At 37.4% G+C, this 18591-nt stretch overlaps 1 protein-coding gene across 2 annotated transcripts in view; it reads left to right on the forward strand.

Annotated features, from left to right (window-relative positions):
- Positions 1-18591, forward strand: part of cntn1a (contactin 1a) — a 71193-nt gene that overhangs the window by 43563 nt on the left and 9039 nt on the right. For both annotated transcript variants that reach the window (XM_046859598.1, XM_046859599.1), the window contains exons 4-17: positions 921-1047; positions 1734-1915; positions 2330-2425; positions 2526-2732; positions 4474-4573; positions 4670-4851; positions 6825-6949; positions 7523-7640; positions 10870-11020; positions 12671-12798; positions 13402-13574; positions 14510-14642; positions 16522-16683; positions 18105-18254. In XM_046859598.1, coding sequence (XP_046715554.1) covers positions 921-1047; positions 1734-1915; positions 2330-2425; positions 2526-2732; positions 4474-4573; positions 4670-4851; positions 6825-6949; positions 7523-7640; positions 10870-11020; positions 12671-12798; positions 13402-13574; positions 14510-14642; positions 16522-16683; positions 18105-18254 — 2034 coding nt within the window. The remainder of the gene's footprint in view (positions 1-920; positions 1048-1733; positions 1916-2329; positions 2426-2525; positions 2733-4473; positions 4574-4669; positions 4852-6824; positions 6950-7522; positions 7641-10869; positions 11021-12670; positions 12799-13401; positions 13575-14509; positions 14643-16521; positions 16684-18104; positions 18255-18591) is intronic.

The raw sequence follows: 18591 nt of genomic DNA on the forward strand, positions 1-18591 counted from the left end.
GCTCTCAGAATATGTCTTACTCATCCAGTAATGGTAGCTGAAGCAGAGAGGAGCTTTTCAAAGCTAAAACTAATCAATGGGGGAGATGTTGGGTCATGACGTGGTTCACCCAGGGGGCGTCATTTAAGCTAGAATCGCCATCGCCGATTGGTGGTATCTACTTAAGGCGAACATACAGTTCAGCATCAGTTCAACATCAAGCAAAACATTTTGAGGAAATAAATGATAGAAGAAACTCCTGACTTTAAATTGCCCCAGCACCCATGGCCTTATTTACATGATTTTTCTTTTTTGAAAAAGAGGTTTGTGAGGGACTCATGATAATTTATTAGATATCAATGAGTGTTTAAATTATTAATATCATCTTATTAATAGATGGTGTGCTAGAAGTATCATGAGATTCTTTTTACATAAACTGAGTTGATTAAGCAAAGAGTCTTGTCATAAAAATTATAATAGGACATAATAGCCATAAATCATAGTACTTGGATAACTAAGTACTGTACTTAAGTACTTACGTACTGTGTCTCTATTTTAACTCAAGTACTCGTCCACGACTGGGTGCATTTTTTAATTATTACTATTAATAAACTTATGCAACAATACCAGTGGTATAAAAGGAAACTAGTTACTGTTGCTACTCACTCAGTACTGAAAGCATCCATGAAAACGCAAAAGAATCCATAGCACTAGAACCGTGACTTAAAACCTGAGTATACCTTTTTATTTGTGCTATATTGTGAATTTATTGTGCAAGTCATATAAACTGGTTTTAAGTCTTAGCTCTGCATGTTGCTCTTGTTTTGTAAAAGCTATAAGACCAATTTTTTTAAGTCCTTATGGATGGTCTCACTAGCGGGTTTTACAGATTTTACACAAAGGTATCATTATTTGTCTGTTTGTATGTGTATGTACCGCAGACGAATCTTCAGGTTATGGACCTGTTTTTGAGGAGCAGCCATTTGACACCATCTACCCTGAGGAGTCTCAAGAAGACAAGATAATCATGACATGCCGAGCACGATCCAGCCCACCTGCCACATACAAGTAACATATGCTTTGAATTGTTTCGTGCTGGGATTAGGTTTTTATCGGTAGCAGAGGGTGCATCTCTCAGCACTCGTTCCAATTCCTGCACTTTTGCAATAGGATTCAGAGCTTTTACGAGGCACATCATGACGCAGGTGTAAGATCATTAATCATGTTTGTGTGATCCTCCTCATAGATTTTACTCAGCTGGTCTCATGGCCCTTGAGCCACCGATCCTCTTGCACACTTCATTTCCATCAGGGGTTTGACCCTTTCTGTGCCTTGGATTAATCCGCTGCTGTAACCCTGTTCTTCTCAGCACCCAACCCCCCTAATTCAATTTTCCCCTCCATCTCTTCTCAGTTACAGTCATTCCATCGTAATCTGCCCCTTAAAGTCAGAGGCCATTTGGAGAAGGAGATTTAGCATCTCTAGCTCATTTCCCGTTGAGCTGGCTTCACTTCAAGAGCACCTACTGTACAGGGCTGACAGGCAAACAGATGGAGAGATATAAAAATATTTGTACATAAAGCTTTTCCATGGCACATCTATGGATAGATCACTACAAATCTAGAGTGTATTTGATGTAAATCGCCCGCATATTGTATTTGATTTTTAATATAATGCCTGTTTTTTATTTATCAGCTCCATCTGTAATAACAGCATGCATGTCCCTCCTTCCATCTTCCTCTCCCTGTTTGCAGGTGGAGGATGAATGGCTTGGAGCTTGAGATCCCGGAGGAGGGTAACGTGCACTACGGCATGATGGGGGGAAATCTGGTCATCAGCAGACCTGATAATAGCAAACACGCTGGGAACTACTCTTGCATGGCGACAAATGAGTTCGGCACGGTCCTCAGTCGAGAGGCGTTCGTCGAGTTTGGATGTGAGTGATGGTTGTAGCGTCAAGAGACGCCATCATGTAATGGCGTTTTTGTTTTAGGGAAGCCACCTTGGATTTTTTTATCCTTGATTCAGCTTTATGTAAACGCTCGGGTAGCATTTGCCAAAAAAAAAAGTCCAAGTTCATGCCTTTAAACACTTAAGCACTGCGATATGAGGAGAGTGGGCAATTAATTTCAGGTGTCAACGTTTTTAAATGCTTGTACGGATTGTGCTAAATCATGGATACCAGTAATAAAGGAAATGAAAAGATGATGAGCGTATTATGTGAAATTGCTTTTTTGTGCTTTTGTTTATTAGAAGAGTTTTTTTTTAACGGAAGGTCACCTCGGGAGGTTACAAAGCACTGTGCTAGAGAAGGAGCCAGAATTAAATTCATTCCGTTTTAAACCCACAGATTTAGACATGTTTTCAACAGAGGAGAGAGAAGCTGTGCGTGTGAAAGAAGGTCAGGGAGTGGTGCTGTTATGTGCTCCACCTCCACATTTCCCAGGTTAATTCAATACCTTATGCATAATATCTTTATATTATCCTACTATTATATACATAACGAATCCTGGCATGTTTAACAGTGTTTATTTTCTCTTGTTTAGATGATCTTACCTTTCGCTGGATGCTGAATGAATTTCCCATTTTCATCCCGCTGGATAAGAGGCGTTTTGTCTCTCAGACCACAGGAAATCTCTATATCGCTAAAGTAGAGGCTTCTGACCGAGGGAACTACTCCTGCTTTGTCTCCAGCTTATCCATTGCTAAGAGTGTCTTCAGCAAGTTTATCCCTTTAGTCCCACAGACCGAGAGTATGCCTTACTTTTTTATATCTTTTTACGTAGATTTTCAGAATGTCATTGTGTGTCGCAACCGTTTTCAACCTCCTTGAACTTTTTCCAGCATAAAGCATTGTTAAAATATGTAACTGAAGTAGACTAAATAGTCATAATGCAGTGTCTCCATTAACTGCTCCACTTATTGCATAAATATTTACCACTATTGCTGTGAAACCTTTTTATTATTTCTGGCACAACCAGTTGCCATGAGTAGTCATTCTGAAGCCCAAGTAGCCATCAAAACAAGTCTGGAACAAACTGAGGAGAACCTGAATTTATCAGTAACTCTGTCAGTTTGATCTTTTTGAGGATCTGAGGCAAGATTTAAAAATCATTTTTTTTAATATATGTTTGTCAGTTTGCTAAAATGAGTGGGCAAAAATATCTGGAAAGCTGATAGGGACTTGCCGAAATGCACTAATTACAGCTAAAGGTGATTTAACGTCGTATTGACCCAGTGGGTGAATCCATTACCTTGCATTTTTATGTAATTATCCTTTTCTGTCACAATAAGTATCTTTTGCACCTTCAAATGGTGTAAATCAAATAGTAAAAATCCCATTAAGCTCAAAGCTTATAGACATAAATACCCAGACAGGAAATACATCTCACAGCATGTAAAAACTGTCACAAATGTCATGAAATCATTTAAACATGTATGACAACACAAATTCTGTTTGTCTAAATCTTTGTAAAAATACATGTCGAATAATTTAGTTCAGCATTTTATTTTTAAAGGAGTGTGACAGTGTGGCTATGGCCTATTAAAATCACTGAGCTGTCATTGCAGTGCTACTTTGGTAAGGCAGTGCAGGCTGGATGGAAATGGTGATTAATTATGCTTTTGCCACTGAGGCAGAAACAACAGCTTAAGAAGTCGAAAGTCTTTTGTGTGTCTGTATAAAGCTGGAAGGAGAAGAATCAAGGACTTTTTGGAGGCAGTTGTTTCTTTCCCCACCCCGGAGCTCTTTTTGTGGGTCCATTAATAAATGCCTATTTGTGTTCTGACACACGGCTTGAATGAGTAAGCAGAAACATTTTGCCTAAAAACAGTCAGCCAGTTTTTTTCCCCTTGGCCTAACCTGATTTCATTTTGGATTAGTTTAACGCCAGACACTTCCCAGTTCAAATGAAATACCAACACGAATAAAGATTTCCCCTTTTTTGTTTTATTATATATAATATTATTGTGCTTGTATAGTTATTATTTTGATGCTAGTATAGTACTAGTAGTTAATCACTAGAAATAAGCTTTTTTATAATACTGTATTGTAGCTAAAGTGTTTATTGCGGTCTGGAAGTCGGATACTGTAGCACATAAAATGACTAAAGGACACAGGAGCAGATAATCTTTTATTTCACTCCCCACACACATCTCATATTTCTTTGTGCATTACTTCATCTATGACTCCATTACTGAAGAACAACATGAGCCTTAGGCTCCATCTTGCCCCACATTTAAAGCCATTTTCAAATGTTTATTCATGTGTCGTGTTTGCACAGCATGCCTCAGCTGCCATCCTGTAGGCAAATATTTTGAGCCAAAATGTTCTGAACCAAGCATGCTATTTAGACTGATGCAAAAAAAAACACCAGTGTGCTGTGCATTCCAGTATAACATGACTAATATTTTTTTTTAGCCAGAGGTTGATGGAGGAAAATGCCCTCTAAAATCAAAATGATTCAGCACGGTGATAATATTTACTGTTTCCAGGGTCTGTTCGGGAATACGCAGCTGATATAAAAGTGATGTTTCCGGACACGTATGCTCTGGTTGGCCAGAACATCACCCTGGAGTGTTTTGCATTGGGAAAGTGAGTGCATTTACTTTCTGATAGAATGCAGGAGCTGTTTTTGTATTTCTCTTATTGAATGCAATGTGTGGAACTGTTTTGCAATGTCTGGCCCAGTCCCATTCCCCAGATCAAATGGAGGAAAGTGGATGGAGAGCTGCCTGTTTATCATGAGATCAGCAAGGCAGGAGGACTTTTGCGCATCTTTAACGTACAGTACGAGGATGAGGGAGCGTACAAGTGTGAGGCGATCAACTCAAAAGGCAAAGACTGGCACAAAGCGAACCTCTATGTGGAAGGTAGGACTGCTGTGAAGACTCTCAGTAGTCACAATATTGCAGCAATACACATAGCATTATTTGTGAAAATTATAGGCTTCAAAGTACAGATGGTAGATTGGTTTATGACAAATAATAATAATAATAATAATAATAATAATAATAATTATCTTATTTTATGCCGAAACACAGTTTTACTTTGACACAAAGACTATATATCGTCATCAGGTTTTGCACCATGGATTTCAATCACTTATACACATAAACAATTGTTTATTTTGCTCTACAAACTTTTTCTCTAACTTATTTAATAGATATATCCTATGAGCAGCTAGATCATCAAATTCTGGGTTTAAACCACTAGTAAACATTTTCTTTAGCTGATTTTTTTTTAAGTATTGCCTCTCGTTTATTTAAGACTAATTAACGAATATTTAAAAAAAAGGAATACTGTATGCTGAATTAAGGTGTGCATAGGATACCGATGCTGGATTCTTATGATAACAGGGTAGAATGGCATTTTTGCATTTAGCAACACTTATTCTCAAAGCTCTTCATCAAAAGTAAAAATGTAACCTCAATGTAATCTCTGTAATAGAAATTGCACCAGGCACATATTTCTAATTCCAATCAGGCCATTCTGTTAAAATTGTTGAGCCTAATATCATGTGAATGTCTGTTTACTTTTATGGGAGGTTTTTGAAATATATAAATTCAATAAGAGAGTCATTTAATTTCTCTCTGAGATAATGCTTTATTTTTACTTCAACATAAAGGTTTTCACAACAAATAATATCAGCAATAATTTGAGTGAAATTTTTAGGAATATTTACTTGCATATCATAATTTTGGTAAGAGCTTGTTTTACTTTGATGACAGAGTGCACTTGCGATGATACAGACTTTACTATTTTATGTAGAACTTAATTATCCATGTTACATCAAATCCGGCGGAGTGCAATCTAAACAAATGCATCAGTGCAGGGGATTAATCTCACAGCAAATCTGACCTTTTGAGTTAAAATAGTCAATATCATAAAATGTGCTAACATTTATAGATTGACTTAGAGATTGTACAGCATTTTTAATACTGAATATAAAGGGTGTTGTGCATCTTTTATAATACAATTCTTTTTATATACTGCATATATTTCACTTTTTAAAATTTTTGTTCATGTAGAGAAAAAAATCCACATTTTTAAATGTGGTTTTAGACCCTACAGTGTATGAAACTGACTGAAGGTTTTTTTCATGAACACATTATCAACATACAAGCATTTAATGCAATTATTATATATTTATTGAAATAATAAATTCAAATATGTTTCATACAAATCCAAATAATCTAGAACTATTGATACATAATATCCCCATGGCCACTAATAACTACTACAAAATACTATAAATACTACAGTAATACCGCCTCTTTATATGAAGAGGTGATGGGTCTAAAAAAATCTTAAAACATGATTTAGTTCAAAACATTTAGTACATTTGAACAGAATAATGTTAATTATTTGAAAGTAGTTAGTTTCGTGTCGCCTTCAGCAATGAACATTAAATGAACTTTACCATACTCTTTATGGCATTTGCCAGATACCTTTATCCAGACTTACAATTATCCAATTTATACAGCAGAAGTCCATCATCTTAACTACAAAGCTACCACTTTCCACATATAGGAATGGAGTCGACTGATGGGTCAAATTATCCTAATATACATACAGCTGTTCCCAAAAGTACCCAAATCCTTTTATTGAACATATCTAAGCATACATCATAATCACATTATAACACTTTATTTGGAAGTACACACTTTATTCTGTATAATAAACCTAAAATGTATTAAATTGTCTAAAATGTATGAATACATGTACTGATCATTTATAAATGTGGATAAATGGTATGTTTTAGTACCATATGTTAGTCTAAGCCTCAGAAGTGTCAGAACAGTTAATGCTATTAGGCATTTTTTGGCGTGTTTCTTTCCTCCAGCTGCTCCGGACTGGGTGGAGCACATCAGCAGCAGCGAGAGGGACATCGGCAGTGACTACACCATGTCCTGCGTGGCCGGTGGAAAACCCAAGCCTCATGTATACTTCTTGAAAAATGGCCAAATGGTATTTACCTTAAACCGCTCTCCATTCTCAGATTATTAGTTTAATGGCTTTGAACGGCATTTTTCTCGGCTGTCCATCTACAGATCCATGCCATGCCATGGGGGCTGTCCATCTACAGATCCATGCTACAGCTAATGCACTCCAACATTCCACAACAATCTTTTCAATTGAGCCTGCTAACAACATGCGCATAAAAACATCAGGATCTCTCTGTTGATTGGTGTCTGCCCGGAAAATGTTTCGTTGCAGTTCAGGCTTTAAGCATTCTCAGCCCTCTAAATTAGGGCACAGAGTCAATTAGGCAAACTCTAGGCTCAATGCTCAATGCTAAACGGGTGCCAACACTATTGCACAAACAGCCATGGCAACAGTAAGTTCTGCTCCAGAAGCTTGAGAGTGTATGCAGGGGACGTAACACAGCAGGAGCTACCCTCCAAACACACTCTGCATGCAAATTAGCTTCACTGTCAATAAAACTGTCAGTGAATGCTCTCTTTTACAAGAGTTTACAGAGTTCACTGAGCATAAAATAATCAGAGTGAGTATAAGATTATTGTCTGTATACTTCAACAGTATCGCAAGCACGAGTTGCACTTCAAAGAACTGACAACTCATGACTCAGGGATGTACCAGTGCATAGCTGAGAATCGCCATGGAGTGATCCAAGCCAACGCTGAACTGCGGGTCTTCGGTAAGAGGCTAGAAGGATGATGATATAGACTATATTCATTTATAAATAACAATAATAATTCATTTTGTGTAATCAAATATAATGATTTGTAAGCCACATAGGCCCAACCTTGCACTTCCCTCATTCTATAAGTATTGCCCCCATGCTACTCCAAACATTTCTACATTTTGTAGTTACATGCTATAAATCTACACAAAATATCCCATACAATTATTGATAAATTGTAAAAATCTTTACCCACTAAATTAGTTCGTTGCTGTACTTAAGTAGTTTTTTCCACGTATCTGTACTTTACTTAAAAACTTCCATTTCGGGAGACTTTTACTTTAACTTCGCTACATTTCAAAGTCAGATATCGTACTTTTTACTCAAATACAGTACATTTTGTGAAATCAGTTGTTCTTTTTAAAAAATTTTTATGAGTTACTAAAAACTGCTCAAGCACGCAGCAAGCCACCAATCAGGGTAGAGCTCATGCTCTGTGTTGAACTTATTTTAATTGGTGCTTGGTGGCATCTACTTATCACCAACATACAGTTCAGCTTCAGTTCAACAGCCAGCAGAATATTTTGAGAGTAAAACATTATAGAAGAAACTCCTGGTTTTAACTTGCCCCAACACCCGTGGCCTTATTTGCTTATTTGTTTTTCAGAAGAAGGTTTTGGGTTTATGATAATTTTAATAGATATCAATCAAGGTTTGACTCATTAATATCATTCTATTAATAGATTGGTGTGCTAAGGGTAACAGAGTCTTTTTACATTGATAAATGTGTATGTGAGTTGATAAAGCAAGAGATAAAAATAAATAATAGATAAATATAAATAGATAAATAAAAATAAGTAAATAATAGAAATAGTACTTTGGATACTTAAGTACATTTAAAGGCAAATATTTTGTGCTTTTACCCAAGTGAAACTTTAAAGGGAGCACTTTACTGGAGTCATATTTTACAGTGTATCTCTACTTTAACTCAAGTACATGGTTTGGTCTGAGCGAATGTAGTTTTAGTTTCACCAAAAACAAAATTTTGTAGCATCGTCTATACCATATGTACGAACGTTTATGGACACCTGTCCATAATATTGGTATAGTGAGGTGCTATCTCAGTGTTTAAGGCATTGGACTCTAGATCAGAAGGTTGGATACTTCGCCCCTGAGCAAGGGCCTTGAACCTCAAGTGCTCTTTAATAATTCGCTTTGAATAAGGGCATCTGCCAAAAGAAATTTGTCCTTTTACTCAAGTACATGGTTTGTGTACTTCGTTTACCACTGTGAGCTACAATACCACTTTCCACATATAGGAATGGAGTCAACCTGTGTGTCACATGATCCTAATATACAGGTGCATTTCAATAAATAAGAATATCATTGAAAAGTTGATTTATTTTAGCAATTCAACACAAAAAGTAAAACTCATATTATACAGATTCATCACACACAGACTGATATATATATAAAGTGTTTATTTATTTTAGTTTTGATGATTTTGGCTTACATTTAATAAAAACCCACCAATTTACTCTCAACAAATCAGAATACTTCATAGGACTTCATATTTTAAGTAAATTGTTGGCCTTGTGGAAAGTATGTTCATTTACTGTATATGTACTCAATAGTTGGTAGGTGCTCATTTTGCTTTAATTACTCTCTGTGGCACTGGCCCAGCTTTCTTTCACAGTGGCCTTCAGCTCATTTGCATTTTTTAGTCTCTTGTTTCTCATTTTCCTTTTGACAATACCACATAGATTCTTTATGAGGTTCAGGACTGCTGAGTTTGCTGGCCAGTCAAGCACACTTACACCATGGTCATTTAACCAACGTTTGGTGCTTTTGACAGTGTACGCAGGTGTCAAATCCTGCTGGAAAATAAAATCAGCATCTCCATAAAGCTGGTCAGAAGAGGGAAGCATGAAGTGCTTTACGACTTCCTGGTAGACGGCTGTACTGACCTTGGACTTGATAAAACACAGTGGACCAACACCAGCAGATGACATGACTCCCCAAACCACCACTGACTGTGCAAACTTTACACTGAACCTCAATCAACTTGGATTCTGTGCCTCTCCTCTCTTCTTCCAGATTCTGGGACCATGACTGCCAAATGAAATGCAAAATTTTCTTTTCTCCCATCTGAAAATATGCTTTTGGTCCACTGAGCAACAGTCCAGTCCTTTTTGTCCTTTGCCCAGGTAAGACACCTCTGACGTTGTCTCTGGTTCAGGAGTGGCTTGACACAAGGAATGCATCAGTTGTAGCCCATGGATACGTCTGTGCATGGTGGCTCTTGAAGCAATGACTTCAGCTGCAGTCCACTCTTTGTGAATCTCCCCCAAATTCTTGAATGGGCTTCGTTTCACCTTTTTCTACCACTTTATTTCCTTCCATTCAACTTATTAGTAATGTTCTTGTAAACAGCAGTTTCTTTAGCGATGACCTTTTGTGTCTTTCCCTCCACGTGCAGGGTGTCAATAATCATCATCTGGACAACTGTCAAGTCAGCAGTCTCCCCCTATGATTGTGTAGCCTGAACCAGATTGAGCCATTTAAAGGCTCAGGAAACCTTTGTTGGGATTCAATTAGATGATTAGAGTGTGACACCACGAGTCTCCAATATCAAAATTTTCCCCATATATTACAATTTTCTGAGATTTTGGCTTTTCATTAGCTTTAAGTCATAATCACCAAAATTAAAAGAAATAAACACAAGATATATCAGTCTGTGTGGGATGAATCTGTATAATATATGAGTTTCACTGTAATAAATTACTAAAATAAATCAACTTTTTAATGGTATTCTAATTTATTAAGATGCACCCGTATACAGCTGTTTCCAGATCATGAAGAAAAAGAAAGACCAAGTTCAGGAAAAATTCTAGAGAATTTTCCAGGGCTTGAATAATAAAAAAATCTTGAAGATTGAAAAGCTGTAAGAGCATTAATAAATCTATTATTAAAATGTTTCAAATGCACCAAATCTCAGTGACTGGGTAAAAAAGGATTAAGAGATGCTATGTGCCAAGAGTCAGCTTGTAACATTACACAATATGGAATAATGTAAATGAGGGGTTGAATACTTATACAAGGTGCTTCCTTCCTTATTATTGTAGGTTAAGTTGCTCATCTTTGCTGATAGCTTTGCACATGTTCAGGAAAAGTAGATTAGCCTTTAGCATCTAGGTAGACTTTATAAGGCCCTTAAAAATGATTTGATGTTTTGTGTTGTCAGTGGGCGCCCCTTCATTTGAGTTCAACCCGGTTAAGCAGAGGCTGCTGGGAGCAAAGAATGGCCGTGTAGTGATTGAGTGCAAACCGAAAGCAGCTCCCAAACCCATATTTTCCTGGAGCAAAGGCACAGAGCTGCTCTCTAATTCCAGCAGGTAAGAGATAAGCCTTTTCACAGGAGATTATTATAACCGTGCTATTCATCTCCATAGATGATTTGATCTTATTCTGGAGATTGTGGAAAAGTTCAGTGGAATATCACAGTGTGACTTGATTTATTAAAAAAAAAAGAAGCTGGTGGTATATTTCAAACAATGAAAGAAAAAAATAAAAACTTCCAGCAAATATTTGGAAAAGAACTTGGTGGGTCTGTGAGGGTGCTCTGAGCTGAGCAGACTTCATCGCTCTGTGACTTGGTTTTGTGGCAGGTTACTTTTGAACTGCTGCTACAGGTTTTTTTTTTATCCTGCCTCGCATTGCATGACATCTCTTTTAAAAGGTTTGCCATTTTTTAAAAACAGTTTGCGTTTAAAGGTGCGTTTTTGAAATGCTGGCGCACTTTGCGATGTTTTTTTTTTTTGCACATAGCAAAAATATACAAATAAAGGGTGTGACAATACACTTCAGTCACAATTTTGTTGTGCAATACTGGCATCAGAATTTCTTAAATACAAATGCTATAAATGTTAAAAAGCTTGTTTTGGTGTAACCATATAGTCCATGATGCAACTTTTGTCACTTTACAAGTGCAGATGATAATTGGGAGCAATACAAGAACATTCTCCACAAAAGATTTTGAACATGTGACCAGAGTGATCTTTCTGTGTTTGAACTATGTGAAATGCAGATACAGTTGGTCCCTGAGTTACGATGGTTTAAAATTTAAATTTTTTTTTATTTTACAATGATTATATATATATACACAGTGGAACCTCGGAGCTCGCGAGGGTTAGGGACCAAGACCGGTCGCAAGTTCCGAATTTTCGCGACCTTTTGATACGCCCCTTCCAACCCATTAAAAACCCAAAGAACACTATACAAAATCGATTTAAATGAGTAAATAACACTATTTCACTCCATACATAATAAAAATAGTTTTAAAGCATTTTTTAGACAATTTTAATGAGATAAACCTTGATTAGAAATGTTAAAACTAGCGTTTTGAGCAGCTCGCGGTTGCTCACGAGCCGATCTGAATGAGAGTCGCCGGTCGAAATGAAAGTCGCGAGCATGCGAGGTCGCGAGTGCTGAGGCCGCGAGCTCCGAGGTTCCACTGTATATATATATATATTGTCATGGACTACCTGTACTGAGGTCCACAATGTGAATCAGACATTTCACACGCATCATGCCATCTAGTGTTAGAGACTAATAAATAAAGCACAATAACACAAAAGGGAGAAATGCTGGTTTTGCTTTTGGTAAATTTTTCCAAGAACTAATGGAGAATGAGGTGTCAGATTTGAGTTTACAGTCAAACATTTCTGTCAATGTTCACAAACAAATGGGCAATCAGTGAACCTGAAAACCAAACTGATGCTTCGTGCAGTGACAGAACAACCATATGCTATTTAGAACAGTCACAGACTGGGGGAACTCTTTCTGTTTCAGAGACATAAGAAATTAGTATAGCATTGGCTTTAGGCTGTTCTTTCACAGATACAACTTTTGTCATCTTTAAATAAAAGTAAATACACAAATTGCATTCTTTAAAATACAGACTTTATACAACTACTGTATTGACATAAAACAGCTTATGCATTTCCACAATTAAACAAAACTGAAACCCAATGTAATGGTTGCAGGATTTTCATTTGGAACGATGGGAGTCTGGAGATCCACAACGTTACCAAGTCAGATGAGGGAAAGTACACATGCTTTGCTGAGAATGACAGGGGCAAAGCTAACAGCACTGGATCGCTGTCAGTCACAGGTAAGAAGTTGCAATTCAAACCAAATCGGTCATAGAAAGGTGTGTGCTGCATAATGCATTATAGAGCCTTTAAACTAGAGATATCTGTGCAGTGATAAACACAGTAGTCTGAGGGTGATGGAGATATGAAATGAATTGAAGAGAATCGTGATTCTTGGTCAACACCCAGGATGATGATTAATGCCCAATTCTGGTCTGCCCTCTGCTGGTGGAAAGGGCATAATACAGAAAGCAGAGACAGCCAGCTGCTGATTGGTCTTATTGCTCTAGTCTTTCTTTTGGAAGAGAATGTGAATTACATGATAATTAATACATTTTTATGATAATTTAAATTATCATAAGCTTTCTTTACTAAGGAAGCCTGTTTCTGCCACATCAAAAGGTTTGCCTAAATAAAGTTAGAATTGCAAGAAAAAGTCGGAATTGCGATAAATAAAGTCGCATTCGGCAGAAATAAAGTCTGAATTGCGAGAAATAAAGTCAGGATTGCGAGAAAAAAGTTTCAATTAGGCAAAAAAAAAAAGCTTTTTGGTGGAAACAGGCTTCCATACTTTACTAAGTTGCTTAATATGTAAATCAATTTGTTTTACGCTTCTAATTCAGATGCCACTAAGATCACGTTGGCTCCCTCAAATGCTGATGTGAGCGTGGGTGAAAACGCCAGGATGCAGTGTGCTGCATCACATGACTCGAGCCTCGACATCACCTTCATCTGGTCACTTAATGGCCATGCCATTGACTTTGACAAGGAGGAAGGGTTCTTCCAGCACACAATTGTAAGAGCCCAAACACAAGAGATTAAACAATCCACAGTAGACATTCACATTTGAGCTGCACCAAGCTTTAAGTCTTCTGGGTGTCTTTTTGTCCTTTATTTAATTGTTCAGCAGGTACCTTTTAGTTTGTTACTGTTTTCACAATGGAGCCTTTTGTGTTGTACTGTGTATTCTTAAGGTCATAAAATCACACTGACTTAAGCTATTATAAATGAAAATGGCAGTTCAGTTTATAAATAGGTACCCAATGTGCCCCGGTTAAAAGGCATTACTGGGTTTGAGAAGTGCCGTTTAAGCATTTTACACTTTTAAACAGTCCAGTATCTCCTGTCTGTACTTATCTTCCATCTGCTTCTACTTAGATTACAGTGGGATACTGATGGTTCATTCACTGAGGCCTGTTTCACTTTTTTCCCTGATCTTAGTGGATTTTTTGTTTTAAGATGTTTTTGCTTTGGTACAGTTGCATGACATTCCAGTAGTCCGAAGTATAATTTCCTCACAGTGATAGATTGTTCCTATAAATAGGATCAAGATAAATGTACTTAAAAACCTTCACCGTTTTAATAAGAATTAAATAATTCATTTTATTTTATTTAAAGGCTATTAATTATAGTATTGGCACAATAATGGACTGTTTTGAATGAATGTGCATTTCAGTAAAGTTAAGTAAAATGAATGCAAAAAAAATATAAGCAGCTTTCCTTTGTGTGTGTGTGTGTGTGTGTGTGTGTGTGTGTGTGTGTGTGTGTGTGTGTGAGAGTGTGTGTTTTATTTGGTTACTGAGGTTAAGGTTAGAGTTATGTACAGGTGTGGTTTAAATAAGCTGCAAAAATAATTAGGCCAGTGGAAAGTACTGACAGGGATAGTAAGATAAATGTGTGTGTGTGTGTGTGTGTGTGTGTGTGTGTGTGTGTGTGTGTGTGTGTGCGCAGGACAGTCAGGCAGGTGTGTCCAACTGTGAGCTGCTGATTAAGAAGACTCAGCTGAGGCACGCAGGAATCTACACCTGCACGGCCCAGACACCTGTGGACAATGTCACAGTTTTCGCTGAACTGGTAGTACGAGGTACCAAACCTTTCACACACACACACACACACACACACACACACACACACACACACACTCACACACAAGGAAAACTCTTGTTTTTTACTGGATACAATGAGTCAGAATTACAGACAGTCATTTATCAGGATATGTAAATCTGCTTTTGGAGCATTTGTAAACTCGATTTTGAATCCCAGAAGCCGAGTTAGCAAAACTGACAAATTGTGCTCAAGAGGAATGGTATCATCTCCACCGTCAATCAGAGTGACATTAGTCAGTCACGGGTGGAAGGTCAGGGCCTCTCTTTATTGCCAAGCTGCTTTAACCCTCTGTGCTCCAGGGGGCGCTGTGATATGGCTGACCCTACACTCTGACCCAGCTTCTTTACATCGCTGGGATTTGTGAACAAAAATAATAACAATAACAAAAGTTGCTGTACATGTAAAAAGCACTTTCACCTTTTTAGTGGCTGTTGTATGATAGAGAAGAACTGGCCGGTGATTGGGAATAGACCACTGATCAAATTTGGGACAAAGCATGGTAAAAAGAATGCTTGTGGTGCAATGAGGTATGCTTTTGCTGAAGTTAAAAATCAGACGCTGGTGTCTCCATTTTATTTGGCACTGACAAAGCAACCAATAATGGAGTCTGAGTCTTTTCTTTATTCTCTCGTGGTTATGAAGCAGTTATGCAGACGCTTGGTCTTGCCAGGCAGTAACTTTCCTCAGACAATGATTGTTAACAAGACAAACTAATGCGCCTGTGACTGTAATGTCTTGAGGTTGGAACTATTTGTAAGAACATCGCCGTTTTGGAAAGGCATGTTCGAAGAGATGAGTATGTTGTTTGAGTTTGTTTGCCTTCACATTCATCCATTTCCTCACTCCATTTTATTCTTTCTTACAGTGTAATAATATTCAGGACAGATGTGTACCCTAAAACAGTGTGTGTTTGTTGGACAAATATATTAAAGTGTTAAAGAAAGGTTCTATTTTATTCTATTCTATTCTATTCTATTCTATTCTATTCTATTCTATTCTATTCTATTCTATTCTACTTCTGGTTTTGCTCTGTTATAATGTATGATGTTAGTGATGAGAAAAATAGATGAGGTTGTACTCAGTAAACAGGCTAATGCTGATTGATAGATACATTTCAGTTGTCACTTTTATTTTTGTGGTAAAAACTTTGACCTGTGCAGCTGTGAGATTGTTTAGCAGTATGGCATTAATTAGTGCGTGGAAAAAAGGCTATAATATACAGCTAATGATCTTCAAACAGCATGCTGAAATAAAAGGAAATGCTTTCACAGTATTATTGTAGTTCATTATCTCCCACCTATTTTATTAGATTAATAAGTAAAAGGAATAAACAGGCTTCAAAAGGCTAACTTGTATGCAAAATGTTCAACTTTGAAACCTGAGTAACTACAACACATTCAAGCCTGAGTGGGAGTTCTAGGACTAGCATTAACAAACTTTTCCATTGTATGATTTATTTATTTATTTTTCTACTTGGATGAAAGTAGAAAAAATTAAATTAGAAATAAATGCTTGACAAAAACTTTGCACTTAGCTTTTCGAGTTTATTTTACAGAAGAGTAATTGCTGTGGAGTCTGAAAGGCTGTACTGATGTACTGTATATTAGTAATGAATGATGTATTTCAAGGTTTCCAGCTCCTCATTATTTATTTTGCACTTAAAGGTTAGAAGCATTGCCAAGAAATAGATATTTCCATTTCCTTCACAATTTTGAATTATATTAACTTTAAGGTGATGTGTCGTGTGTTATGGGGTGTTATGGGATACATTTAAACCCAAAGATTTGAACTACTTAATAAAGGAAATACAGATGGAACTGTTTTGTGCTGAGCAGATTTTGTTACTTCACTCTCAGGGCCTCCAGGATCTCCAGGAGGAGTGCGTGTGGAGGAGGTTGGTGTGCAGTCTGTGAAGCTTTTCTGGAGTCACGGCACAGATAATCTCAGTCCCATATCCAAATACAATATTCAATACAGAGAGACCAGATCCGAAGGGGAATGGAAAGATGCTGTAACCTGTGAGTACTTGTACTAACATTTTGATAGATGTTACACATTTTGCCCTGTTAAAGACAGTATATGCCTAGGTTTATCAAAATTCCTCCTAATTCTTGATAATTTATATCTAAATAAACACTGTATGGAGAAAAGTATCGTGACATCTGACTGTTTCAGCCCTATGTGGTTCTTCCCCAGACTTTTACCACAATGGAGGCACACAGTTGTCTTTGGATACAGTTGTGGTTTGTTTTTTGGATGCATTTTTTCCATTATTTGAATTAGGAGACCCTAACCTGTTCCAACATGACAATGCTCCTGTATGCAAAGTGACCTCTATAAAGATATCGTCTACCATGGGTTGGAATGGAAGCTTTTGAGTGGCCTGCAATTTGTTTTCTGATCCCAACCCTATTAAACACTTTTGGGATGAATTGGAACCTTTACTGCACTCCAAAAAACTCTACATCAGTACCTGACTTTACTAACACCCTTATTGCTGAATGAGCACAAATGTCTACAAGCACACTACGAAATCTTGTGGAACATCGTCCCAGAAGAGTGGAGGATAATATAACAGAAAATTGGAAGCAAATTTGGAATGTGAAGTTCAAAAAGCACATAAAAATTTAATGGTCAGGTGTCCATATAACAAAACATGTGTACAGAGTCTTCCCTAAGGTTTTGCAGCCCGGATGGTCACACAACTGTAACGTATGTCATTGTCTGCTGCAATATTACAATTTTCCTTCACTGGAACTAAACAAGCCAAAAACATTTTCCAGCATGATTATGCCTCTGTACACAAAGCAGGTTTATTAAATCATAGCTTGCCAAAGCTGAAGTGAAAGGACTTGAGTGTCCTGCACAGAACCCAGTCCTTTATCCCACTGAATACCTTTGGGACAAACTGGAACCCTGTCTGCACATCAGGCCTCCTCATCTGATGTAGAGGCCAGACCTCACTAACTGAATAATCTAAAATCCCAACAGACACCATACAAAATCTAGTGGAACACCTTCCCATAAAAATGGAGGTTATGATAACAGAAAAGTGGGATATACCAGCTTCCTAACATCACTGTGATACGCAAAGAAAGCATTTACACGTGACAAGCATGAAGCTCTTTCACCTTTAACCAGAACACATGTGTATAATGTTTAGGTGTCCACATATTTTTGGTCGTACCGTGTATTTGTGTGTTATATCATTTCTATTTAAAGTGTAAAGCAGAAACAGTGGTATAGAAAGAACAGTGATATTTTTCTCTACTCCATCTTTCATACAGTACCAATCCACATTGGATTTGACTTAAGTTTCAAATTCTTTTAACTTGGGTTGATAACGTGGCTAAAAAAAATGGATTTTAATTGACTTCTTTTAAACTGACTGATCCCTCGAAATGGCCATTGTAATACATTAATGTTTTCGTTGTTTCAGCTCCTCGCAATGTAGAAGGCAACGCAGAGATGTCCACAGTAGTCCAACTGCGTCCTTGGACTGAATATGAGTTTCGAGTCATCGCTACAAACACTCTGGGTACAGGAGAACCGAGCGAACCATCAAGCAGAATCACCACGCTGGAAATGGGTATGCCCTAGGATTTAATTTTACGCTTGATTTCCTACCCAATCAGATTTCAGCAATCCATGTCACCTAAATCAGACTGCTATTTGGCCACTCTGAGGCCCTTTAGAAGGCGTCCAATGACGTTAGCATTTTCACGTCCATTCATTGGATGGTCAGAGAGTGCACTATTCAGAGCTCTCAAACTGCATCTGTAGCAAACTGCACAAGCTCAAATATATTCATGTGGATTTAATAGCTGTTTGGATTTTGTTCAGACAGATTAACAAGAGGGACTTTTGATGAAAATTGGACATCGAGAGCAATAGTTGCCCCAAAAGTTTTGGAAAAAATGCACAAA

This window comes from Silurus meridionalis, chromosome 10 (genome assembly GCF_014805685.1).
Source record: "Silurus meridionalis isolate SWU-2019-XX chromosome 10, ASM1480568v1, whole genome shotgun sequence".
Classification (NCBI taxonomy): Eukaryota; Metazoa; Chordata; class Actinopteri; order Siluriformes; family Siluridae; genus Silurus; species Silurus meridionalis.